We start from the raw sequence: 24,833 nt of genomic DNA, 5'->3' as shown, positions 1-24,833 counted from the left end.
GCGCCGGGGGTCGCCCCTCTCCTCCGGCCGCAGCTGAGCGCTCCCAGCCGGTGATCTGCGTTTTTGCCGCCCTTTGTGAGCGTTTTCGAAGCATCGCATTGGAACGCCGGAGAAGAAGGGCAGGTCTGTCATGTGTCTGTTTTCCAAGAGAAGAAACTGAGCCGTGGAGAGTAAAGGTGACTTGTCCAAGGTCACATTCCGAGAAAGGGGCAGGATCAGGATTGGAACCCAAGTTCTAACTCCAGCTGTGCATTTCACAGAGATGTTGGGTGAATCGCTGAATCTCTGGGACTTCCTCCCCACCCGCGCTCCCAGGTACTCATACACCAACGGAATTTAAAATAAAGTGTGTGTATTGCCCTCTCCCCCTATAAGATTTAAAGAGAATTTTCTGTAGACCCGGCCTATAAGAAGCTCTGAGTGTATTCTCTCAGGTTCTTTTTTATAGCCCTATGAAGCAGTTTTCATTTTGTTCTACAGATGAGGAAGTTGGGACCCGGAAAAAAGTGATGTGACTCCCAGTCTGGTGCTCTCCACACCACATCTTATGAGGTGTTACCTACCCAGACATAGGTAATAAGATCCTGCACTAAATTGTTCAAAAATCCTCTGCCTTTTTCAGCCCACCTCAGAGGGAATTTTTAAACCTTATTGAAAAACTCATCAATTTAACTCATAAAATTAAGAAATGTGTGAAAATCCACATTAGGAAAAATGTCTTCTGTAAATATGAAAGAAAATAATATGAGAATCCAAGGGTTTTTACATAAAGAGGAAATGTAAGAAAAAGTTGATACAATAGAAAAATTGAAAGCAAACTTGTTTTATTCACAAAAAGTGTGGACAATAAGTAGATGAAAAGAGATTTAAAGCCACAATAAAAGGCAAAATAAAACCACAAGATTTTCTCCCCTTTAGCTAATTAACAATGGTTAAGAGAAGACTGGAGGTGTAGCTCACTCAGTGATAGAGTGCTTGGCTAGCATATGCAAGGCCTTGAGTTTGATCCCAGCACTGTGTAAAAAAAAAACTAACAGACTTGACAAAACCTAGAGCTATTAATTTATACATTTGGGAGGGCAATTTGACTATGGATAAAAAAGAAACCTTTACAATGTGTTTATCCTTTAATCTAGCAATTCCACTGACTGGAATTTATCCTAAAGAAATGATTGGAGAATCACACAAAAAAATGCATAAAGATGTAAAATATAACCTAAATTTCCATCAATAAGCACTAGTTAAAACATGGTACCCCTTTGTGCAATGAAGTATTATATGGATAATGATGATGATTAGGTTAATGCTTACTGACACGGAACATGGCAGGATACTAATATGTATAAGAAAATACTACTTTTCTAAAATATATATGTGTAGACATACACAGAAAAAAGTTATGAAATCTATAGAGCAGTATATTAAAAGTGGCTTTTGAGTAATACGTAATGACCTTTAATTTTCTGTGTTTTTTTCTAGTGAAAGTTTTTGTTATAACTTTAAAAAGATGTTATTTTCTTTTAAATTATACTTTCATCCTGCTTTTTATATAAATAAATTTGCACTTTTAAACATTTTAAAGCATTTTCACTGGGCCTGTAAATTGTTAGCAAGGGCATGACAATTTTTTACAACTGAAATTGAACTCCTGGCTCTCCTAAATCAGGTGTGATCCTAGGTCCCTGATTGCTAAGCCACAAAAGGCTCCTTCTCAAACCACTCTTTCAGCAGCTTCTTTGCTAAGTTTGACTTCCTCCATGCTTCTTTGCTGACCTGTGTCTCAGTTCTCTATATTCTGCCTTAAATTTTCATTTGTCTGTTGAACATAGGCAGAAATACTAAGAGGAGACAACTGTTAAATAAAAAGCAAACAGCCCTGGGGCCATAAATTGCAATTTCATTTACATCCACTTCTTCCATTTAGGAAAGAAAAATTCAACACAGATTTCTCAGAAATTTTTAAATTGAAAAAGATTCTACTTCACAGAGACTTGGATCACACAATCTTGGTGAGATAAAAAGAGTCTTAGAGGTTATCTAAGAAAAACCCCATCACTCATTTTAATATTGGTGATCCCAACATACAAGACAGCAAAAGAATGTGAGACTCACTACATAAAAACCACACAGAAAGTCTAAAAAGAATGTAGATTTCTGAACACCATTCCAGACAGTCTGGGTGAAACTCATATCTCTGTTTAAAGTTCGCTGTATAACTCAGACACAGTGCCAGGTTTGGAACCCCCCTGAACAGTCGTAAATAGCAAACAGTCATAAAATCTCAGTGGCAACATGAAAAAATAACCAATTCTCATAGATCTTACCATAGGTGGCTGGGGTCTACCAGGTGTAATAACATTAGGCCCAGCTGTGTGGCTGTGCTCTAAGCTGCAGATCCAGGAACGCATGGCTCCTTCGTACAGCTGAGCTCAGGTCAACTCCACCAATGTTCATTCTGGGGTCCTGGCTGAAGAGGCCGCAGTTACCAGAAGGAATCTAATGGAACCAACAGTGATGCACAGAGAGAGGCCCTACATGCAGGCACTTTTCACATTGCTGCTTGTACCTGTCTGCTAACATCCCACTTGTTTTTTGTTTGTTTTTTGTTTGGTTGGTATGTAGTCAGGGTTTGCAAGGGAGTAGATTTAATACAGGACACAACTTTATAGGATTGTCTTGTAATAGTCACCCAAGAAGTCAAATGCAGAACAGTGCAAGAGATCTAACACCACACTTCAGACCTGAAGAATCCAGTGAAGGGCCTGGATCGCTTGGCATTGTCCCACACCAGTCCAGCCAAAGGCCTAGAACTCACAGCAATGTCTCCTGCCAGGCCATAGCACCAGAAAGGCCCAAGGGAAGTGGAAGCTAGAAAGTCTATGCCAACTTGGTTAAGGATCTGTGCCAGAAGGCTGAAAGATCTGCACAGGATCCAGGAAACAACGCTCAAGACAAAGGCAAAGACCAGAGCTCCCTGGAAGAGAAGAGCAGCCATCCCCAGCTGTCAGACAGAAGGGCTGAGTTCATATCAGGAAAACCATCCACAACAAAGCTTCTCCTGGGAAATCAGCAGCATGCAATCATGCCCTCAAGTTCTCCTTTTATGTCATTCAGACAATAATCTTCTGGTGGGTCTTCCACACTCACACTCAGAACCACACTGAGTCAGTTGAGCAGGGCGTTTCCACTCAAGTTGACCACTAACCTACCACAGTTGGGATTCTGGTTTGGTTTGGTTCAGTTCGGTTCAGTTCAGTTAAGTCCAGTTCGGTGACAGAGTCACCATGTGTAGTTCAGGCTGGCCGTGAACTCACTGTGTAGCCCATGTAGCCCATGTGGAGATTACTGGCATCACCACCACACCAGATTTTCATCCCACTTAAAAGCAGTCCTAGAGCTGAGCCCAAAGACAAAAGGTATAGGGGAGTCTATTCTTACAAAAGTAAACTTTGAACAATTATGAGAGATTCTATACTTGAACACCATTAGTTGTGCTCTAGCAGAAGTATTTTCAGTTCCAAGTAACAGAAAACTCACCCCAAATTAATTTACAAAGTGATTTCATGGCTCAGGGTAAAAAAAAAAAAAAGGATTTTGTCCTCAGTAAAGCTTCACTCATGGAAAACAATGCATAGCTTCAAGAAACCTTTATGAGCATTTGTCAAATGTTAGACACTATAGCAGCCTTTGGGGACAAGAGAGAATCCTGCCTTCACTGTGTGGGGAGAGATATCTGAAAATTAACAGTTACACCACAGTGTGATAAATACCAAATATAAATGGAGTGAGGGTGGGGTCTGAGTAAATGGCAAATCCCATTCAATACTGCAACCCTGCCAAAATCCTGGCTTTTCTGGGCCTCCTGCTGGATGATCTTGCTGCATAATGAAGACCCAATAAATAGTAATGAGACACCTTGGGGCTTACTAATTGGCCCTGGTAAGAGAATCAAAATGCTTGAGCCAGAAACAGGGAAGGGGTAAATTATGGTGGAGCCCTAACACTGCCTGGAATTGAGCTCTAATCCAATTTGAGAAACCAGACCCTACTTCCCACAGAGAAGGGTCTTTTAAAAAATGACGACAAAAAAAAGTAAAAGAAAGTATATAATGTGATTGATTCCTTTAGCAAATTTGTACTGAAGAGCTAATCCCATCCCACAGAATTCACTGGTGAATACAATAGATCTGGTCCCCCGTCCTCTGGAAGTTTAGTTAGATCTTAAGTAAATAAATGTAAATCTACAACATAGTTAACAATTACCCTGAAGAGAAAGGTCAGAGTTTTACCTAGAGGAGAGATGCTTCTACCAAGATCAGGATAAGTGCAAGTTAAGTGGGAGTGTCCTAGGCAGAGGGAACGTGAGCAAAGGACCCATGAGTAAGAGAGTCTGAATGTTGGCCAAAATAAGAAGGCCCTAACAGTTGTTTAGAACTTCATTCAGTGACTCAACAAATGTTTACTGAATACCTGCTGTAATCTAGGCACTCTTCTAAATACAGAGAACAGCAGTGAACAAAACAAGGTCCCTGCTTTTCATAACCTTACACTCTAGTAGAGAAGATGAGATAATAATGTTGGATCATTCGATAATAACTATAACAGTGAGAACCTGCTGTATCCTGGCTACTGTCAGGTACTTCATATTTATTGTCACTAATCTTCCTATCCACCTTTTGATAGGTGTTATTTCCATTTTATACATGAATCAAAGCCCTCATCAAGTACCCAAGTCTACAAAGCTAGAAAGTTGGAGTCACCTGGTTCATTCTAACCCCAAAGCCTTACCACATCTCAAATATGATAAGATGGAGAGCATCATTGTCTGATAGAAAATTGAGCCCAAGATTGGCACCATGAAGACTGTAGCCAGACTACTCACAAAAAAAAAAAACTGATATGGAATTAGCCTAGGTACTCATCAACAAATGAATAGCTATGGTACATCATTCAAATATATATATAGATATAGATATAGATATAGATATAGATATATATAATATATTTTATATATTATATTTTATATATTATTATATATTGTATTATATGTATTATATACAATATATAGTTACTATAACATATATGTGTATATATTTCTGCCATTAACAATGGAATCCTGTAATTTGCAGCAAAATCTTAAGGACATTATGTTTCTGTTAAGTGGGAAAAAAATGAGGCACAAAAAGCCAAGTACCACATGTTCTCTCACACATGTGGATGCAAAAAAGAGTTAACCTGAAAGTAGAATAGTGATTACTAGAGCTTAATAAGGGAGCATGGGACAGAGAGTGGTGGAAGAAAGATAGATGTGATAGATATACACTCTATGCAAGTATGGAAATATCACATTGGTCCTCATTAATATGTAAAATTTGTTTTGTTTTGTTTTGTTTTTGTACTAGGGATCAAACTCAGGACCTTATGCTTGCCAGACAGGCAGTGCAACCACTGAGCTAAATCCTCAGCCCAATATGTACAATTACTGTAAATTACTTTTTAAAAAAGGCTACAGCCAGGCTGGGAGTGTAGCTCAGTGGTACAGTGTATGCATAGCATGTGCAAGGCCCTGGGATCAATCCCTAGAATAATAACAACAACAACAAAAATGTAGCCACCAAAGAATATGCATGCGCTATCCTGAGCACTCTGCAAGAGTGTTAGAGATTGTTGGGATTTCTTGTCATCATGATGCAGGGATTCTTGTAATTACACTGGCAAGGACTCCAGTTGAAGGCACTGTTATTCTTACCCACACCTCCTTAATGATCCCCAACTATGCAGATGGTAAGCAGAATCCAAGGAGGCATTTACAGGCACCTGAACAAAAGTGCTCTCAGAATCCAGGGAACTAGCCTAATTCTGGGTGGAGAGTAGCCTCCCACTATAATTCTGTTGGTCTGAAAGCTTTCTCACCCAAACAGTCCCTGTGAGTGGGTAGAGAGAGTGAAGAAGCATCTCTGGGTTTTTCCTGCAGGTTGTCTTGTCACTCGGTTGTTCAGCATTGCTCGGAATACAGAATTAAGGTGTTTCTTGATCTTTCAGCAAACAGAAATTCTCAGGGGCAACTCAGAAATTTCTCCAAAGGCTTTAACTCATAAAATTGTACCAGATAAATAACTGTCCTGGCAAAGACAATCACACATAAATGGAAGTAGGGAGGTATAACATTATAATTAAGGGTGTAGGCTCTGGACCAAGCCATCTGGGCTTGCATCTTAGCTCTGCCATTTGGTAGTTCTATGATCTTGGGCAAGTTACTTCATTTCTCCATGCTTCAGTTCCATGATCTACTCAGTTTCACTTTTTTTTTCCTATTCCATGGGGTTGTTGTAAGTATAAAATAGGTACAGAAATATAAAGTCCTTACAACTATGCTTAGTGTATCACAAGTACTCAATAAGTAATTGGCTATTAATAGCTGTGGCATAGTAATAGTGGCATAATAACAATATTATTGTTAGTGGCAGTTGTCATTAACTGCACTTATATAGTAGGCTAAAATATTTGCATATAGTACCCAATATACTTGGGTTGTGTAGTACCCAAAAACCTAATGGGGAAATTGTTAATATTATCTTCTTTTTATAGATGAGAAACCTGGTTTAGAAAAATTCCCAACGTTACACAGTTAGTGGGCATCAAGTCTGGGACTAGATCTGTCTTACTTTACAGCCTATACTCTGACTCAAAACTCAAAGAGTTAAAGTCGGCAGTCAAAAGAGCTCATCTGGGCTGACTGCCTACTTTAGAAGTGTGCAGGAAGGCAACCTGGTGCCTGGCAGGGGCAGCCAAGCTACTGAGAGGAAACTTACAACAAATAGCCAGGTAGGTCAAAGGGAGGGACAGGAGGTTACAGGCAAGAGTCTGAGAACCTGAGAATGACATCTGTTAAACTAAGAATCATGAGAGATAAACCAAGGAACTAGGTACATGGAAGAATGACGAGTCAAATGGAACTAAATAATTATACTTTCCCACTGAATGTGTTTAAGTATGTCAGCTTTCCTCTGTATGTATACATATGTATTGGGCATATGTCATTTGCCTGCGTGTATACATATGTAATGAGTATATCAGCTTGCCTCTATACATATACATAACTGCCAAGCATATGTCATTTTAGTCTTTGTGTACATATGTAAGGAATGAGTATATATCAGGTTGCCCCTGTGAGAGTATGCATGCAGGGATATTGGAATATGACAGCTGGAGCCCCTGCATTTATACATGTACATTTTCATGTATGTATTCTTGCATACATTACAATATATATCTACTGATTTGTTTATGTATATATGAACTTGAACTGAGCTAATAGTTTTTAATTCTTCTTCCTTGGCTCTCAGTTGAAAATTATTCCGTAAAATCTAATGGAAGTGGGGGATATAGCTCAGTGGGAGAATGCTGGCCTAGTATGCACAAGGTCCTAGATTCAATCCTGAGCTCCACAGGAGAAAAAAACTTAACTAAAGTTAAAATAAAGGTGTATAGTAGTTCCCTCTCTTAAAAAAAGTCTGTTGGTCTGGGGCTTGGCATCAGGTCAATACAGTTGAATTCAGCACCAAGTGGGTCCTCAATTAAGAATGTTGTAAAAGTAAAACAGCAAAACCACATTCTGAAGCTGTTTCTCTAAGCACAGAACAACAGTGAAAAAAAATAAGGTAATTTTGGCAGTGATGACTTCGATAACAATGTGAGCATTGGCTGCGGCAGGGCAAGGAGCATAGTGACAATAGTCCCATTCAGCCAGCAGTGTTTAGGGATTGTCCGTTATATGCCAGTCAACCATGTGAAACAGTGAAGACATAGAAGTAAAGAAGACAGGTAACCCCTGTGGAATATTGTGGTCTATTAGGGAAGTCAAACTAAACAATCACAGATGTGAACGATTTTGCAAAGGTTGAGAAAGCATGGATAAAGGGGACCAGTATTCTATGAAGAACATGTAAAAAAAATTTTAAAAAGAACATGTAATAATGAAATAATAAAGCAAATTCAAGAAAAAAAGCAAAATCCCATGATCCACTCATATATGGGTTCCAAAAAGGCTGATAAAAAAGTAGAGAGTAGAATGGCAGTTACCAGAGGCTGGAGTGTTTAGGAGGTGGAGGATATTGGTCAAAGTAGGCATAAATACACATAGGAGGAATCCGGTCAAGAGACCTATTATATAGTGGTCACAGCAGTTAATATTGCACGTGTGTGTGTGTGTGTGTGTGTTGTGTGCACCTGCTGGGGATTGAACCCAGGGCCTTGCACATGCTGAGTGCATGTTCTACCACTACAACAAACAGTATTAACAAATACTATGAAGGAGGAAGGTTAGACGTTTTCATTGAAGAGTGACACTTGGACTAAGATCAGAATAAGTGAAAGTGATCATATTCTTCAACAATGCAAAGAACATAGATAGTAAGTTGTATTAGTCGCTTTGTATTCCTATGATAAAATACCTGAGAAAATCAATTTAAAGGAGAAAATATTTATTTTGACTCAATTTCAGAGGTTTCAGTCTATTTGCTTAACCCCATCACTGTAGGCTTGTGGTGAATTAGAATATTGCAGGGAGCACGTGGCAGAGCAGAGCTACTCATCTTGTGGCAATTAGGAAGCAAAGAGATGGGGAAGGCTTGGGCACAGACTATGCCTTTTAAGAGTGTGCTCCATAATCTGCTCTCTCCAATTAGACTTCACCCCCTAAAGTTCCCATCACGTCCCACTAGCCCATTAAGTTATGAATCCATAAACTGATTAATCCACTCATGAAGGCAGAGCCATCAGGATCCAGTCACCTCCCAAAGGCTTTACCTCTGAACACTGCTGAATTGAAGGGTACAGATAAGATTTGGGGGGGACAGTTAAGATATTAACTATAATAAAAGTATTCTTATCACAAAAATTATCACTATGTGTGAGGTAACACATTTGTTAATTAGATAAATTCAATTATTGCAGAATATATATACATATATACTTAAAACATGTTGTATATGATAAATACATATAATTGTATCTGTTTTTAAAAAACATAATAAACAGAAAAGGCAGTTGTGGCTAAAGCTTGAAGGGTGAATGACATGGAATGAAGTTGGAGACTTCAGAAACCAAGGGTAGATTGTGGCATTTTTTATTTGTTTGTTCGTTTGTTTTTGTTTTTTGAGACAGGGTCTCACTATGTAGTTGAGACTGACCTGGAACTCACTCTGTAGCCCAGGCTGGTCTCGAACTCACAGCGATCCTCCTGCCTCAGCCTCCCAAGTGCTGGGATTACAGGCATGCACCACCATGCTGGGCTGATTATGGCATTTTAAGCGAGAATAATGATTCAGACTTGAGTTTAAGATTATAGGGAAGAATAACCTGTCCATATTTGTGTTTGAAAAAGATAAATTGGTTAAATGGGTGAAGTGCAAAATTATGTTAATAATATTTCACTGGGGTTGGGGATATAGCTCAGAGGTGGGATTCAGGGACTCGGTTTGATCCCCAACACTGAAAAAAAAGTAAATAAAACAAAAATCTCAATGAAGTTAATAAACAAAAACTCCTTGGGTTGCAGCTTATAGAATGGATTGGAAAAACAAAATGTGTGCAGGAATATGAGGGGCTATTGCAGTACCCCAAGTGAATGAGGATGGTCACTCAGACTAGGGAAGGTGGGCACAAGTAAATGAAATGGCTAGGCTTAGCAGATAAGAACAGAAAGACTGGACGACTGATTAGACGTGAGGTGTGTGGGAAAGTGGCAAGCAGTGGTTATCCCCAGGCTCATAGCCAACTCTGGGAAGAAATGTGGATTTGGAGAGATGGTTTGAGTTCAACTCTAGCTGGACAGAGTCTGAGAGGTCAGTGAGGTATCTGCATGGAAGCCTCCAGTAGCCACCGAATTCATACATCTGGTACTTGTAAGAGATATTTACACTGGGCATATACATGTGGGAAGCACGGGAGGTTAGATTAATTGAGGTCATGGAAGTGAGCATAACTTAATGAGATACCTGCTTTTAAAATATGCACATTTTCAAAACCTTTACCAAATACACAACTGCCAAAGCAGTTTCTGTGGAACTATGCATATTGATGTCAGTTTCTTTGTACAGTTGTACTTTAATGTTTTTTATGATTTTTCATGTGCAAGTAACAAGGTTTTGAAGTTTCAGTAAAAATATTCTGTAGAATGCATTCCAAGAACACAATGCTTATACAAAACGCATGTTCCACATTTTAAAGCTTAATTGTGTTTTATTTTTACATATATACTTCACTTAACATAGAGCACTTAGAATCTGTATGGTATTTTTGATGTCTCAAAGTTTAAAAAAATTGTATCATAATCATCTCATAACTGACAATTTTAATTTTGGGCAATTAAAAGAAATTAAGGTATCTTTGAAACTGTAAAATCTGATTTAGTCCTCTTTCTAGACCCTTGATAGATCAAATAATTAGTGTCCAGAGAAACTAAAGAAATGAGCATTTTAACTATTTTATCTTGTTACTTTTTTTTTTTTTTTTTTAGTATTGGAGATCGAACTCGGGACCTTGTACTTGCGAAGCAGACAGCAAAACCACTGAGCTAAATCCCCAGCCCTTAAATTACTCTTTAATGAACGTTGCTCATTTATAATTTTATAAACAAAAAGTTTTTACTACAGTAACTACAATTTCTTTCCAGCTAGATATTGGAAAATTTTTGTTGCCTTTCAAATTCTAAATAAGCTATAGACTCTATCCTTAATTTAAAAAAAAAGAAGAAGAAGAGAAGAGAGTTTATGCTCAAGTTGAGGAGCTCCAATGCAGGGAACTACATGGGGATGATCAGAAAATTAGGAGGGATACCAGGAAAGCACAGTGTCACTGTGACCAAGGAACAAATGTGTTTTAAGAAGCAGAATGTGGCCAACTGGTCAAATGCTTCTGAGTGGTCAAGCAAGATGAATACTGTCTAAAAGATACAGTCACATGCAGTCATTGATGCTCTTAGCAAGAACCATTTGCTGAAATGATAGGGCAGAATCCAGATTAGAGTTTAATGAGACATGGGTAAGGAGCAAGAAGTGGAGACGGAACATTTAGACAGCTCAGCTGTAAAGGGAAGAAGAGAATCAGAGCAGTAGGTGACTATGGGGAGAGGAAGGATTTTTTTTAAATAAGGCTATAAAATATTTAAATGATGATGATAAATCCAGTGATGGGAGAAGAAAAGACTTGAAAATACAACACAGGAAAAAGGATAATCTGTTGTGTGAGATTCTTGAGAACACAGGAGTAGAAATCAAAGCACAGATGGAAGGGCTGTCTTTCAAGAGCAGATACTTCTTTGTAACGAGAAGGATGGTGGAGAGAATGGAGGCTGATGTAACTATGCTTGTACATATGGTGATAAGCTACCGAGGACGTGTTTGGATCAGGACATCTGTGTTCTCTGAAGAGAAAGGGGGAGGGCAGGATAGATGGGGGCAGTGGCTGTATCAAAAGGTAGTGTGAGGCAGCTTTAGCCCCACTGTAATATCCACCAGCTCTCCTTTAGCCTCTCTACTCCATTCCATCATTCTTTGATGTAAGCAATTGCATTTTCTCTATATTATATAAAATGTTGAATTAAAAAAAAAAACTCATATGCAACTTCTATAAAATACTCTGGCCTCTTTCCCTTCCAACCAGATTGTTACTGCACAAATTATGGATGAGCTTTGAAAAGGGTGGGAAAAAAATTGAAGTGGTCATTGATGATAATGGGAGAGAAAGCATATGATTTTTCCCAGCAGAGCTTAGAAGCAATCAATACCAACAAACAGACACCAGAGAGGCAATATGATGCCAGGATACTTAGGAGAAGGGAGTTAGGAACTTTTTCTCTCAGATGGGCATTCCTTGGCATGGGCAAAAAAAAAAAATCGACCCCTGGTATTCCTTCTTTCCCCAGCAAAAGAGTTCTAAGGGCAAGTGGATTTTTTTCTAATTAGCCAGTATGACTTGAGGCAACCTAAATTCAGATTTTTGTCAACCACAGCATACCTTTCCATATGAATACTGACAAATGGTCAACGCTGACTTAATCACCAATTTGTAATCCTCAATGAAAATACTGATTTAGGTAAGAATGATCAGTGGATACTAAACCCACTGGGTGAAAGGTTTTAAGAGGATGGTACATTCAGAGTCTTAAAGCATCACCATACAGATAACTTATTAACTATGAGTGAAAGAACATAACTTTATAATAGAGAGATCCAGCAGATATCACCTTCACTAGGTGATCAAATTTAACATCACAAAAGGGGATCTAGAGAGCTCTCCTGAAATGACAGTGAATGGTAAGTGACATTTACCTGCGTGATATCCTTGCCAGAAAAACTTTATCCCAAACTTAATCGCAACAATATAATCAAATAGATACAGAATAAGGGGCACTTTACAGGGCCTAGACTTTCAAAGAAATTAACACCGTGAAAAATAAAAAAGATAGAGATAGGTTTGTTCCAGATTATATCCAGAGAAAAAACAACCATATGCAATAAAGTTTGATTAGATCTGAGAAAATAAACAATAATGAAAGACATTAGAATAACAAGAAATTGAAAGTGAATTACACATTATATGATATTACCAAATTAATGTTAATTTTCTTAGGTGTGATCATGGGATTGTAGTAATGTAGGAGAATGTTCATATGCTTAGTACATATATGTTGAAGTACTGGGATAAAGCATCATCATGACACCTGAAAATTTTTACAAATGGTTGAAAAATAAAATGAAAAAAATTGGTATATCTAGGTGAAGGACTTTTTAAAAACTCCTGCTAGTCTATTTCTTAATTACTTCACCAAACATTTTCTGTTTGTCACAACCCTAGATAGCTATTTATGCTCATGAAAATAAATTGCATGGCTTAATGTGGTAAATTAAATTGAAATTTTGAAAGCATCACAGCAAGAAAATTGTTCTGCAAAGCTTTTTAGACATAAAAGAACTTTTAACGCATAAGATTATAAGTGAGGAAATGGTAAACTAGGAGAGCAAGCCACAAAATAATAACGATAATAATAATAAATGATAAATAATAATAATAAATAACATTTTTCTGGGAGTCAAAAACCTTTGAGTCCAGCATGTAATGACTGAAGATGTCAGTTTCCTTATCTGCCAAGTGGGGCTTCTGACCATCTCCATCAACCTGCTATGTAGGCACAGAAGGGACAGAATAGGAAGAGCTTTTCTAAACTAGAAATGGGTGTGCAAAAGAAGTTATTTCAGTTAGCATGATATGGCAATGTCTATAGGTAGTGGTTCTCAAACGTTATATATAACTAGCAACTGAGAAGCTTGTTAAACATATTGATTCCAGCTCTACCATATGAAATCCTGACTCAGTAAGTGTAGGATGAAGCCCACAACCTGCTTTGTAACAGCATCCCAGACTGTCTAGTGCAAGTTGTCTAAAATCTACCCATGGAAAGCTGTCTTGGAGGAGGTTCCTGTGATCTAATCCTTGCTGCTCAGTGTTTGGTCCCTGGATGGGCAACATCTCAACCATTGGTGAGCTTGTAGGAGTGAAATCTGAACACACCCCAGGTTCACTGAGCCAAAATGTGCCTGTTACAAGATGCCCTGGTGTTTCCCGTATTCATTAGTGTTTGACAAAACACCAATTTAAATGGCAAGACTGATTGGCAGCATCTCTTTTTGGCTTGATTTCTGGTTTTCAGCTTGCTGTCAGACACAATTGGGGTTGCCATCTTTGCTACTGCTGACACCTTTCACCTCATTTAGCTCTTCTCTCTGCTTCTCTTTGTTTCTGGCTTCTCAGTATCCTGGCAGCTCTTTGATAAACAGAACCTGTCAATCAGAGTGCTTTGCTCCATGCCATTAACAATCAAAGCACACTAATACGGGACCTAAATCTAGTTAAGTGCTCATTAGGTATGTACTTTTTTCTTTTTTTATTGTTGTGAAACATATGTAACATTTACCATTTTAACCATTTTTAAGTTTATAGTGGTATGAAGTATATTCACTTGTTGAGCAATTATCACCACTATCCATCTCCAAAATTTTTGGTGTATGACTTTGAACACATCATTTAACTTCTCCAAGCTTCATTTCCTTATCCATAAAAATTAGTTATATTACCTACACTTGCAGTATATTTAAAGCATTAAATTAAATAATGTATGAACATGCCTTAAACCCACAGAAGATGTCCAACAAAGGTTTACACCTCTCCTTTTTACCATTTAAAGTATACTTTCAGAAAATCCTGATTTTATAGTAGATATCACCTCCTGAAGTCAACTAAGATTTTTTTTTAATTTACAAAAGTCTACAAATTTAGGGTACATTGTTACCTTAAAACATGGAAATCTATAAAGTAGAAGTATCGTATAATCCATAGATTTGGGATTTTTGAAGCAGTTAATCTGCCACCAATTATATTTTAATGGGAAAAATACATTTGGGGAAAGAAACTTTTTTGTTCCCATATATTGAAATTTTTATATTGACTATATTTAGATTGTGTTATAAACTGCTTAAGCACAATCATTACCCTAATATCAATAACATTCACAAATGGTGCTTTCAATCTTGGGGCTGATCCAGTTGGATGCAGTATTTGAATTACATTTATGTCCACATTATCTTTTAAGAAGAATGCTAAATTGAAAATGTGGTGATATGCAGTAAGTTGAGTTTAATTTCAGAATTAGACTAATTAGAACACAGGAAAGGAAGTTAGAGATCCTCTTCTTTAACAGCCTTACTTTATAAATGAGGAAATTAATATCCAGAGAGATTTAGTAACTTGCTCACAATCACATGATGAGTTACTGGCGAAGTTGGGACCAGAGCCCAGGTTCAAGGAGTGAGTCCTGATGTCCACTGGACCTTGAAGGGTAACACTTAAGTAGCATAGATGATGAGAAGCGATTGCAGAAAGGCTGACAGCATTCCAGGTAGAGAGATCAACAGAAACGATTTCACAGCACCTGGCTATGAAACAGACTCAGGATTGTGTTCAGGGAGTATCACAGAGTGGGGAGGCTGCAAAGGGAAATAAGATGAGGTTTTTGTCATGGGAGAAGATATTCTTGGAGTTAGTAACACACAAGATCAAAAGAGAGGTGTAATTTGCTTTTAGTTTTACAGTATACAGGATTCTTCAGTAGTTTCATATAACCATTGAGGTATTTTGCAGGTGATGCAGAAATAGTACTTGGGAGGTCAATGTAGTTTGCAAAAATAAGACTTGAACTGAGACGCCAAATACTGTAGTCTATGTACTATGATTCTTAGAAGCGTTAGCTCTAGGTTCAGACTTTTTGGGTTCAAACTTTTCCATCCACATGACAAAGCCATGCAACCTTGAGAAAAATGTGCCTAAAATCCAGGGTTAATATATTATGTGCTAAGTGCTGCTGTTCTAAATACATACGTTATGGCTTGTGTTTAGACATCCCCTCAAAGCCTCATGCTTTTTCTGAGGTGGCTAAATCTAGAATGTGTGATGCTGGGGTTAAGGGCATGTGATTTCTAAACCATGTGAGTGATTGGTTTGGCACTGCCCTAATCCCATAGTCTGAATGGGAAAAAAAGGGGCAGAAAGATTCTGTTACAGTTTCTTGTTACTTTTGTTATTGTGTCAGCACCATGAACTGTTTCTCCTCTGCAATGCTCCACCACCATGTGCCACTCTGCCTTGGAGCCAGCTGATTATGGATTGAGACCTCTACAAATTGTAAGCTAAATAAATCTTTTCCCCTTTAACTTTGGGTGTCAGGTATTTTGTTTCAGCAACAATAGAAAAGTAACTAATACAATGTGTGATCCTTGAATTATAATGGTTAGACTCTAAGACTGATAGTGTAAAAGTGATAGGCGTTCATTATAAACCATACTTTGCAATTTGAATGTTGATCTTTTCCTTGGCTAGCAATATGCAGGAAGACATTTTCTTCTGATGCTGGGCCGGACAGCAAGCCATAGACCTGAGCCAGCCATGCAAATACAAGGGGAAACAACTGTTCTCTATGAGACACTGTGATGCTAAGCTGTAATGTCCCACAGGTTAGGTGTATTAAACGCATTTCAACCTATGATTTTTTGGCTTGCCATAGGATTAACATATCATGCCATTGTAAATTGAGGAGCATTTGTGTTATTCATTTTAATCCAACAACCCAATATTCTGTTATTATCACAAATTTTAACCTCTTCCCTCCAAAAACAATGAGAGGAAAAAGATCTTAGTAGAAGATGATGCATGTATCTCTTCCCAACTTGTTTCTTGATTTATAATATATCTCAACTCCCTGGTATTAAACTAGCCCCCTTCTATATTGTAATACTGTGGTATATTATTGTTCAAAAATATTTACCCTCTCACTTCACCGTCTTAGGAAGTGTCTGATTCCCTCCCCTTAACTTTGAGTTCAGCCATGAAACTTGCTTTGGCCAAGAAGATATTAGGAGATAAAACAAATGAAATTTGCAACCTCCTACAATTGGGCTTTTCCTCTTGTACTTCCTGTACTTCTTGTACCCTGAGAAGAGCTTCCCCCAAATATCTGGCCCCTTTAGCCTGAGACTCAGAGTGACCACAGGAGAGCAGATCTACCCTACCCATGCCCCAAATGTTTTAGTGACTGAATGGAATACCCTTCAATCCTGCAGAAAGTCTAATACCAGCCCATTCCAAGAAACTCTGTGGAGACTGTGGATATGAATTTAGATCCAGGACCTAGTGTTACAGCTCAGTGGCAGAGTGCATGCTTAGCATGTATAAGGTCCAAGATTCCATCCCCTACACTATCTGCATCTTACCAGCAGAGGACCACTTCTGAGTTTCCTTCTTGGAACCAGATGATGGGACAGAAAAGGAACTGGAAGTTTACCTTCTACTGCTACTTATAGTATTTCTACTATAACAAGTGCCCTTTGGTTAAAAAGAACCAACTTCTTAAGTAACAAGAGTTGGAATTTTTCCTCCAGTAAACCCACAGAAAACTCAGACCAAAACCTAATTAAATCTTTTCGCAGTCACCAGGAGTTAAAGAAGGGAGCCCATGTTTATGGCTAGAGACCTCCTCATACTCTAAACTCTATATATGGTTAGTCTTTGTCACTGATCCAGCAGTGTTATAAGGAACTACATTCTTGGATCCTCTCATTCATGAGTAGCAGAATCACCATTCTATCCTTTCTAATCAGTATCAAGAGTAGAGAACCTTCACACACATTCTGGGAAACTGGATAAGTTTTCAGCCTAATAATGACAAACTGAACTGTTAGGTTAATCAGCTTGCAAAGTTAACCACTGAATTGTATAACAGAGGTTCGATAGATGTGTCCTTTTAAAATTTTTGTTTAGCCGGGCATGGTGGCGCATGCCTGTAATGCCAGCACTCGGGAAGCTGAGGCAGGAGGATTGCTGTGAGTTCAAGACCAGCCGAGGCTACATAGCGAGTTCCAGGTCAGTCTCAACTACATAGTGAGACCCTGTCTCAAAAAGTCAAAAAAAATTTTTTTGTTTAAATAATACTTCTACAAATTGAATATCATTCTGAATGCACCAAAAAGCTATTTTTTAAATGCCATGCTGAAATTTTTCATAAGGAAAATAATCATACTCCTGTATTTATTAGGGCATGTTTTACCTAACAGTTGCTCCTGAACCATAGTACACCAGGATACTTCCCCTACAGGGCAATTTCAATAAAGAAGGGCATCCATATCCCAATGGCAACAATAATATTAAAATGCATTACATCATTCTTTATTTTAAAAGTGCTTAGCCAACATATACTAATCTTTACAACATTAAAGGGAGGTAGATAAGTGTTATTGAACTTTCACAAATGGAAAAACTGAGGCAGAGATTAGTCAATTGTGTCAAAGGGCATAATATATGGCACAATGGGGAAAAGAATGCATTGCAGTCACAGATCACTGATAATCTTTCCTGTCTTTTGAGCTCCACTAACACAAAAGTAGCAGACATAGCATGGAAGCAAGTCATCCACAGTGTGGTGAGTTAAGGCTGAAGCACTACCTTGTTGAGACCAGAGGCTGAAGACGTTGTCCTTTGGCAAGCATTCCCCTCTCACACATTCACACATTTTCCCACCTCCAAACAGGGTAGAGTGGAAACTGGTGTGAGTGCTGGAAGGAAGGGCCAGGAAAGAAGACAGAAGAGAAAATATAAACCGGTATCAAAGCAAAAGCAACGAAGAACAAGAGGCTCAGCTGGGAAACCAGCCCAGAAAAAAGGAAAGCCATAGCAGAAATGAAGCGCCATTCATCTGGAAAGCTCTGACATCCAGAAATGCTATTAAAAGGGCAATTCTTAGCAATGACATTACAGAGCCACTCCTCATGGCTTTGCCAAATATAATTATCAGGTCCTTCTGACATTCCCGGGAGGCAGAATCATTCCTTTCCTCTGGTCCACACCAAGTGCTGATGTAATTGACCTGACACTGCAGACTGTTGACAACTCAAATGTACTCTGCCACCATGCTACCTCTCTTCCTCTGCCCTTCTAGGCTCTTCTGAAACAAAACAAAATACATTTTAAAATTCTCCCTGCAAAAATCCTGTCACATTTCCTAAACCTTGTCTGAATAATAGGGCTGGATTTCATGTTTGATTTTTGTAAAGGAGCTGTGATAAGCATACACGGTGATTAACGGCCCCTCCGAACCAATGCTCCTTCACACCACATGGAACACTTAAATTAAAAATAAAATCTCTAAAATCTGTGGATGCAAGCTATCTAGAGAAAAATTTGGAGCCCACAGGGAAGAAAGAAGCTTTACTGATCATTCTAGTGCAATGCCAATACCAGAGATGGCCAATGACATGGCACAACAGCTGCAAATGAGTTACTGATGGCAGAGACAACACAAAATGATCTGGGAACCAAGCACCTGGCAGGGAGGGGGCTGGTGTCAGGTGAACAAGGAGAAGTGGCAGCACGGGCAGCTGAGGAAGCAGACATTGGGGCAACAATGAGCTAAAGAGGAGGTGGGAGTGATGCTGGCCTTTGTGGCTGAGGCAGGAACACTAGTTAATATCTAGGCCTCTCCTAAGAGAGGTCAGAACCAGAAATGCATCCTTCTTTCATTTCATTCAGCAGCATCGTTCTCTCAGGCACCTAGCTTTAAAACCTTACCGTACCTCCTTTCCAACAAGAGCAACCAACCGTCGACCCATAATGAGTTCACTTCGACGATGCTCTTAACATTGTTAGGTGTCTTAAGTACGGCATCCTCTGGGTTCCTATCTTTACATGGTAACCAGGGCCAAACCCTCCTACCTGGTATCCCCAACTCCAGTCTCCACTCAGTTTCATCTTCTAATCTTCTTCCCAGACCACAGTTCTGATCATGGCACTGCCCAATTTGGAAAATCCCCATGTTTCCACTGCCTCTCATTTATATGCCTTGAGTATTCAACAGGACCTTGCATCTAGTAAAATTCCTTTGCTTTCCAAATCCCCACCTGCCAAAATGCCAATCTAAGGACAGTGCAAATGCCACCTCTTCCTTGAGGCCTTCAAGCTTCTTGGTTCTCTGCTGTCAATGACAAGTGCACTTGCAGTCACGTACCAATCAACTACATGACAGCTGTGTACAAGCCTTACCTCCCCTCCTGGGCTGTGTTCATGATTTGGCAAGGTGGAGGATGATGACTTGTGTCTTAGTATTTATTTATCTATTCCCTACAACACCTACCAAGAATGGTTTTTGCATTTTCTCCTGAGGTAAGGAAAGGCTCAAAAGTGAAATGAACTGAGATGTATTATACTTGTTCAAGAATAGACATTACAGGTATCCTGTAGTATGATTTGACATGGGATAAAACAAATCCATGACATAGCTTCAAGGGAAGAGGTGGGGAAGGGAGGTGGGGTTGTATGTTCTAGAGTCAAGAGAACTGAGATTGAAGTTCTGCTTTGCCATTCATCAGCTATGGGCCTGGTACCAGATGGTTCTCTGAGCATTTCCTTTCTTCTGTAGGACTTCATAGGATTAAAAACCAAACTAGATACCTCTGTGAACTCTACACAAGTGATATTCGATCCCAATTATGCATCATAATCACCTACAAAGCTTCCAAAAACTAGAGTACCAGGCCCCAATTCAGGTCAACTGAATCAGAATCCTCTGGAAGTGGGACCCAGTGGGACTAATTATTTATAAAATATTATTTCTAATGCATAGCCAGTGTTGCAGACTACTGTTATAAACTCATAAACTCATAAATACCATTAACAGTAGAGCAAGGTGCTTCAGGCTGCTGGCTTAATTATTCTTTATTTGTTTAGCTAGGAATCAGTTCAATGCTTTTATAGTTCAATTAAAATGAACTACTGTTTGTGAGCATTTTTTTAGTTGTTGTATATTGTTCTTTGTATGTTTAACTCATAAGTTCTGAGAATAATAACCAGCACGTGGTTGTGCACAAAAATGTGCTTAATCTCATTTTCTTGAGAGAATAAAAACTTCATAGCATCCTCAAAACCCTGGCTATGCAGTAGTGTGTTGACCAGACAAGCACATACTGTGTAGCTTGGGGACTTGTAAGAAATGCAGAATCTCAGGCCTCACTGTAGAAAGTACATACAGTATTAACAAGATTTTTAGATGGGTCAACCATTTTTATTGCAAAGGCAATCTTTTTTCAGTTCACATCTGTATTTAGGGTCTGCTCTTCCCTGTCCTAATCCTCAAGGGTAAGGAGGACATCAAGAATCAAATTCTGTATACCACAACCCATTTTAAGGGAGAAACTTTAGGATGCTTCATCCTCTAAAGGATCCATTTAATAAGAACAAAATTAAGAACAGAAATCCTTATAAAAGGATCTTTCAAAGGCTGATCTAGTTTCTCATTATAGGATGCATCTAAAATAATTAGATGCTCCATTTAAAATATGATTCAGTGTATAGAATATTCATTTAAGTTTTATGCAGGGCACAAATCACGAGTCTATATGTACTTTACAGAACTTATAGTCTCCAGGATGCAAACCCCAAAATTATAAAGGAGAATACTTAGCCATTGTAGAACATTGTTCCCAATTGACCTATCCTCTCCAGGCAATGATGATGTTGGCAGTACCCACCCAAGATTACATAAACCACACCAAGGCCAAGAGTTGAAGCACTCTAAACATTCTTATCCACTCCCTTGTTCTGTGATACACCAAGGAGTTACCCAAGGTGACACAGCAACTTGGGCAGAAGCAAGCTTAGAACTCAAGCTCTAATTCCTAGTCTCACTCTCTCTTACATAGCCTCTGTCCCATCTCCTCACTCACCACATGGCCTTGAAATTTCGTTCTCAGAAATTGTTGATCTAGCTTGGCACTTAACTGTCTCCCATCCAAATACTAACCAGGCCCAAGTCTGCTTAGCTTCCCAGATCAAGCATGTTCAGGGTGGTATGGCCATAGACATGGCACTTAACAGTCACTTTGCTTCCTTCTGCCACTGCTGTCCCCAACTCTCAGAGTGTTTTTAGCACTCTGCTACAAGAGAAGCTGTATCCCATCTCAATCAGAATATCCATTTATGAATCCATATTTTCAAATGTGTAGTAATGGATTCTTAAAAAGCCCATGCTGTCCGTGTAATGCCAGCTACATACCATTACTATCAGCTAACACCATGAGCAGGGTGAGGGAAGGGCCTTTCTGCAGGAAGCTAAAGCCTAAAAGCAAGGGCAATCATTAACTCAGTAGTACACAGCTGGAGGAAGGTCAAAGGGGAGTCAAAGCCTGGAGCTCACTTGAGAAGGCAGCACCTTTTAAAAAACATACACAGTATGACTATAAAATTGCAAGTCTTTTTTTAATAAAAGAAATATAACAATGTAGAAACCTAAACTAATATTTCTCCCTCAAAATTATTACATTCTTAGTTCTAACAAAACTACCATTGTTGGAGATATTACTTGGAACTCTTCTCTGAAGAAAAGCCTTAAAAGGCAGTTTACAAGCTACATTAGAAAATACTCTTCCAAATGTTGAGCTTCTCAAAAACTGAAATTCCCCACAGACCTCTAGCAAGTTCTGAGCAACGGGATCACTTCTGGAGAAGGACTACCACTTTCAGCCAGGACATTCAACTGAATAGCAAAGTTCAGCTTTCTGCTTAAGGAAAAAAAAAATCAGCCATACTTCTTTATAATCACACTTGCATTTGATTTTTAAAAAATACCACACTCACACATGGTTCTTATATGAATTCTAATTGAGACATTACATTCAGAATTATAGCACTCATAATGATAATTTCAGACAACTATAACAGCTTCTTTGCCACTTAAGGGGTACATAGGGTGCAGCTGTTTACCTGAATGTATTCTTAAATAAGTGACTACTACCACTCTACTTTTCCTAGTTGTAGCTCCATTATAGGTTACTGACCACAAGTTCATGTTCCAGACTTTGCCAACACGAGATTAATTACATGGGAAACACCCCCAAGGTCTTAGGGTGAATTGGGAAAGGGCCGGTTAAATGAGGAAACAGGCCATTCCTTGGTAAAAGTTTGTAGTTTTCTTTCCCAATACATCTTCTTTTTATTGAGTACTTCCATTTTTATCCTGTGTTCCTCCTCTGCCATCTCACACTCTCGCTCTATCTGCTGGATTTTGGCCACATGCACCTCATTCATTTGTATCAGCTGCAGTTGTAAGATGGACATTTGTTGATGGTGTTCTTCCTCATGCATCTTTTTTAAAGCACCTTCCTGAGAGGTTTTGCTCCTGTAGTTTTTATTGGCTGTTATTCTGACAGCTGAACACGAGGGTTCAGGTTGAGAGGTCCCCTCACACACTGGAAAATGTATGAACTCTTTCTCATCATCGCACAGTTCTCTATTTGAAACAGCAAATGATTCTGAAAAACAGTAGCAGAAAACATGTTCAAAGATTTACAAGCAGAGAAAAAAGTCAATCCTATTTCAAATGACAGGGTCTCTCATTATAGGATGGATCTAAAATAAAACAGTGTCTTCTTTGGCCTTCTTGTCTACAGGTACTATGGCCGCACCTAACTTTTTACAAAAACCCATAAATCCAAAGCAACTTTCCCTTAAGAAATAATGACAAAGGGTTCTGTTATTTCTAAAACTGCCAACAATGGGAACAGTATTCAGAGAATGTACTTATCAGAAACAGAACTTGTGACATTGATTTTAAACCAAAATGTGCAGAACTCTGATCTGATGTACGTAAGACCACACAGTACAGGGCTAACCATGGGGGTTTTCAGATAAAGTTCTCTGTCGGCCTTACCACCCTTGCCAGTTTCTCATTCAGCTAGGAACACTTCTGTTCAACCTCCACAAGAGCCATGGGAGGTTCCCATCCCAAGTGTTAGCTCTCATAGCCAGTGTAAGTATAAAACACTGAAAGACGAGTCTACACTCCTATACTCCTTGGTTGAGCTCCCTCACACCCCATCTCTCTTTGATTTCCTGCATCTGGCTTGGTACCATTAGCACTGCTACATAGGGCCAGTATTCAGATCCCAAAGACACTTGTCAATGTCCCCTTTATTTAATCTCTCTCTCTCTCTCTCTGAAACTTGACAATCCTTCTTGAAATTTCTTTCCTCCGTTAGCTTCAGAACCCATCACTCTCTCCCATGTATCTATAGCCTCCTTCCTCTCTGATTTATCCTCTCAAGTCTTGAAGTATTAAGATTGTTGTTCCACCCATTACCTTTTCATATTCTTGATGTGTCGATCTCTAGCTCTGGTCATCATCCACCCTAAATAACCTCATAAACTGGTTCCAACCTTCTTTCATCTTTTTTGCTTTACTCTTCAAAATATCCTGTGCACCTTTCAATCCTACCAAAACCTGACACTCTTTAAAAAGTTGCACTTCTGTTCATAATTCTGTCTCACTCTTTCATCAGCTTAAAGTTGTGTTCATCATTTGCCCCCCATCCTCACTCCAGTTTTCCTTTTCCAACCTCCCCTCCCTAATTCTTACTCATTAAAGATTAATGCTGCTTGGGCTCGATGGAGCTCAGTGGTGCAGTGCTTGCCTAGCAAGCACAAAGCCCTGAGTTTGATTCCTGGTACCAAAAACAAAACAAAACAAAACAAGTTCAAGAAGACTAATGCGGATTGCTCTGTGAAACTTCAGAACTCTCTTTCTTCATATGTTTGTTCTTCTCTGTTATAGCACTTAATACCCTCTAGTATTATTTTAGCACTAGGCCTTACTCATTTCTTTAATCTTTGGGTACTAATTACTTTCCTTGGTATGGTGGATGCCTAGTCGTACTTATTGGCAAAACCTCCGAATACAAAAGGACATAAGCATATGAATACAGAAGGATGCTACATGTAGTAGGCACAATGTTTGCATTGGTATTTTTATAAGGTAGTGACATTAGTGTCAATAAGAGAAAACCCACTAACTCCAGTAACCTATGGAGTTTTCTAGCTGTGAATCCAAGGCTTTCTTGAGAAGCTTTACATTTCCAATAATGAAAATATTCTCAGAGAAGAGTATTATCAATGTATTAACAGAGTTGATTACATTATTATGCCCACCACATTATTCTGGAAAAAAGGATGCTGGGAATGTTAATGGCTACTGGGGGGAACCTAATTTGTAATACTCTGTTAATAAAGGGAAATGACTACAGTTTAGGTTATTTCACTCCAAGGGGTAAGGTAACAACCGTAACTAGTTCCTAATTAAAATTTTTTAAAAGGTAAAAATCTTACTTTTAGATGAAAAGGTTTTTAAAAAATTACTTTTGTGCTATCAAGAGATAATGAAAATGTCTCCCTAGGCTCTTCCT

General features: G+C 38.8%; 1 protein-coding gene and 1 long non-coding RNA gene across 5 annotated transcripts in view; one reads left to right on the top strand and one right to left on the bottom strand.

Moving 5' to 3' along the window:
- The window catches only part of LOC104855553 (myb/SANT-like DNA-binding domain-containing protein 3), a 146,407-nt gene that overhangs the window by 86,395 nt on the left and 35,179 nt on the right, over nt 1-24,833 (bottom strand). For 3 of the 4 annotated variants that reach the window (XM_010614353.3, XM_010614352.3, XM_033759023.1), the window contains exon 3: nt 18,363-22,907. The exons of the other annotated variant lie outside the window; for it this stretch is intronic. In XM_010614353.3, coding sequence (XP_010612655.1) covers nt 22,498-22,907 — 410 coding nt within the window. In that variant the 3' untranslated portion in view covers nt 18,363-22,497. Of the gene's footprint in view, nt 1-18,362; nt 22,908-24,833 lie in introns of those variants that run through there. 4 annotated transcript variants of the gene reach the window in all.
- Nucleotides 7-13,676, top strand: LOC104855497. The gene is made up of 3 exons (XR_778422.2): nt 7-315; nt 481-573; nt 13,351-13,676. It is a non-coding gene; the product is annotated as an uncharacterized LOC104855497 (long non-coding RNA).

This window comes from Fukomys damarensis, unplaced genomic scaffold (assembly GCF_012274545.1).
Source record: "Fukomys damarensis isolate Sample0158 unplaced genomic scaffold, DMR_v1.0_HiC HiC_scaffold_36, whole genome shotgun sequence".
In the NCBI taxonomy this organism is placed as follows: Eukaryota; Metazoa; Chordata; class Mammalia; order Rodentia; family Bathyergidae; genus Fukomys; species Fukomys damarensis.
Note: the sequence above shows the minus strand (reverse complement) of the source record. Positions and strands in the feature narration are given on the sequence as shown.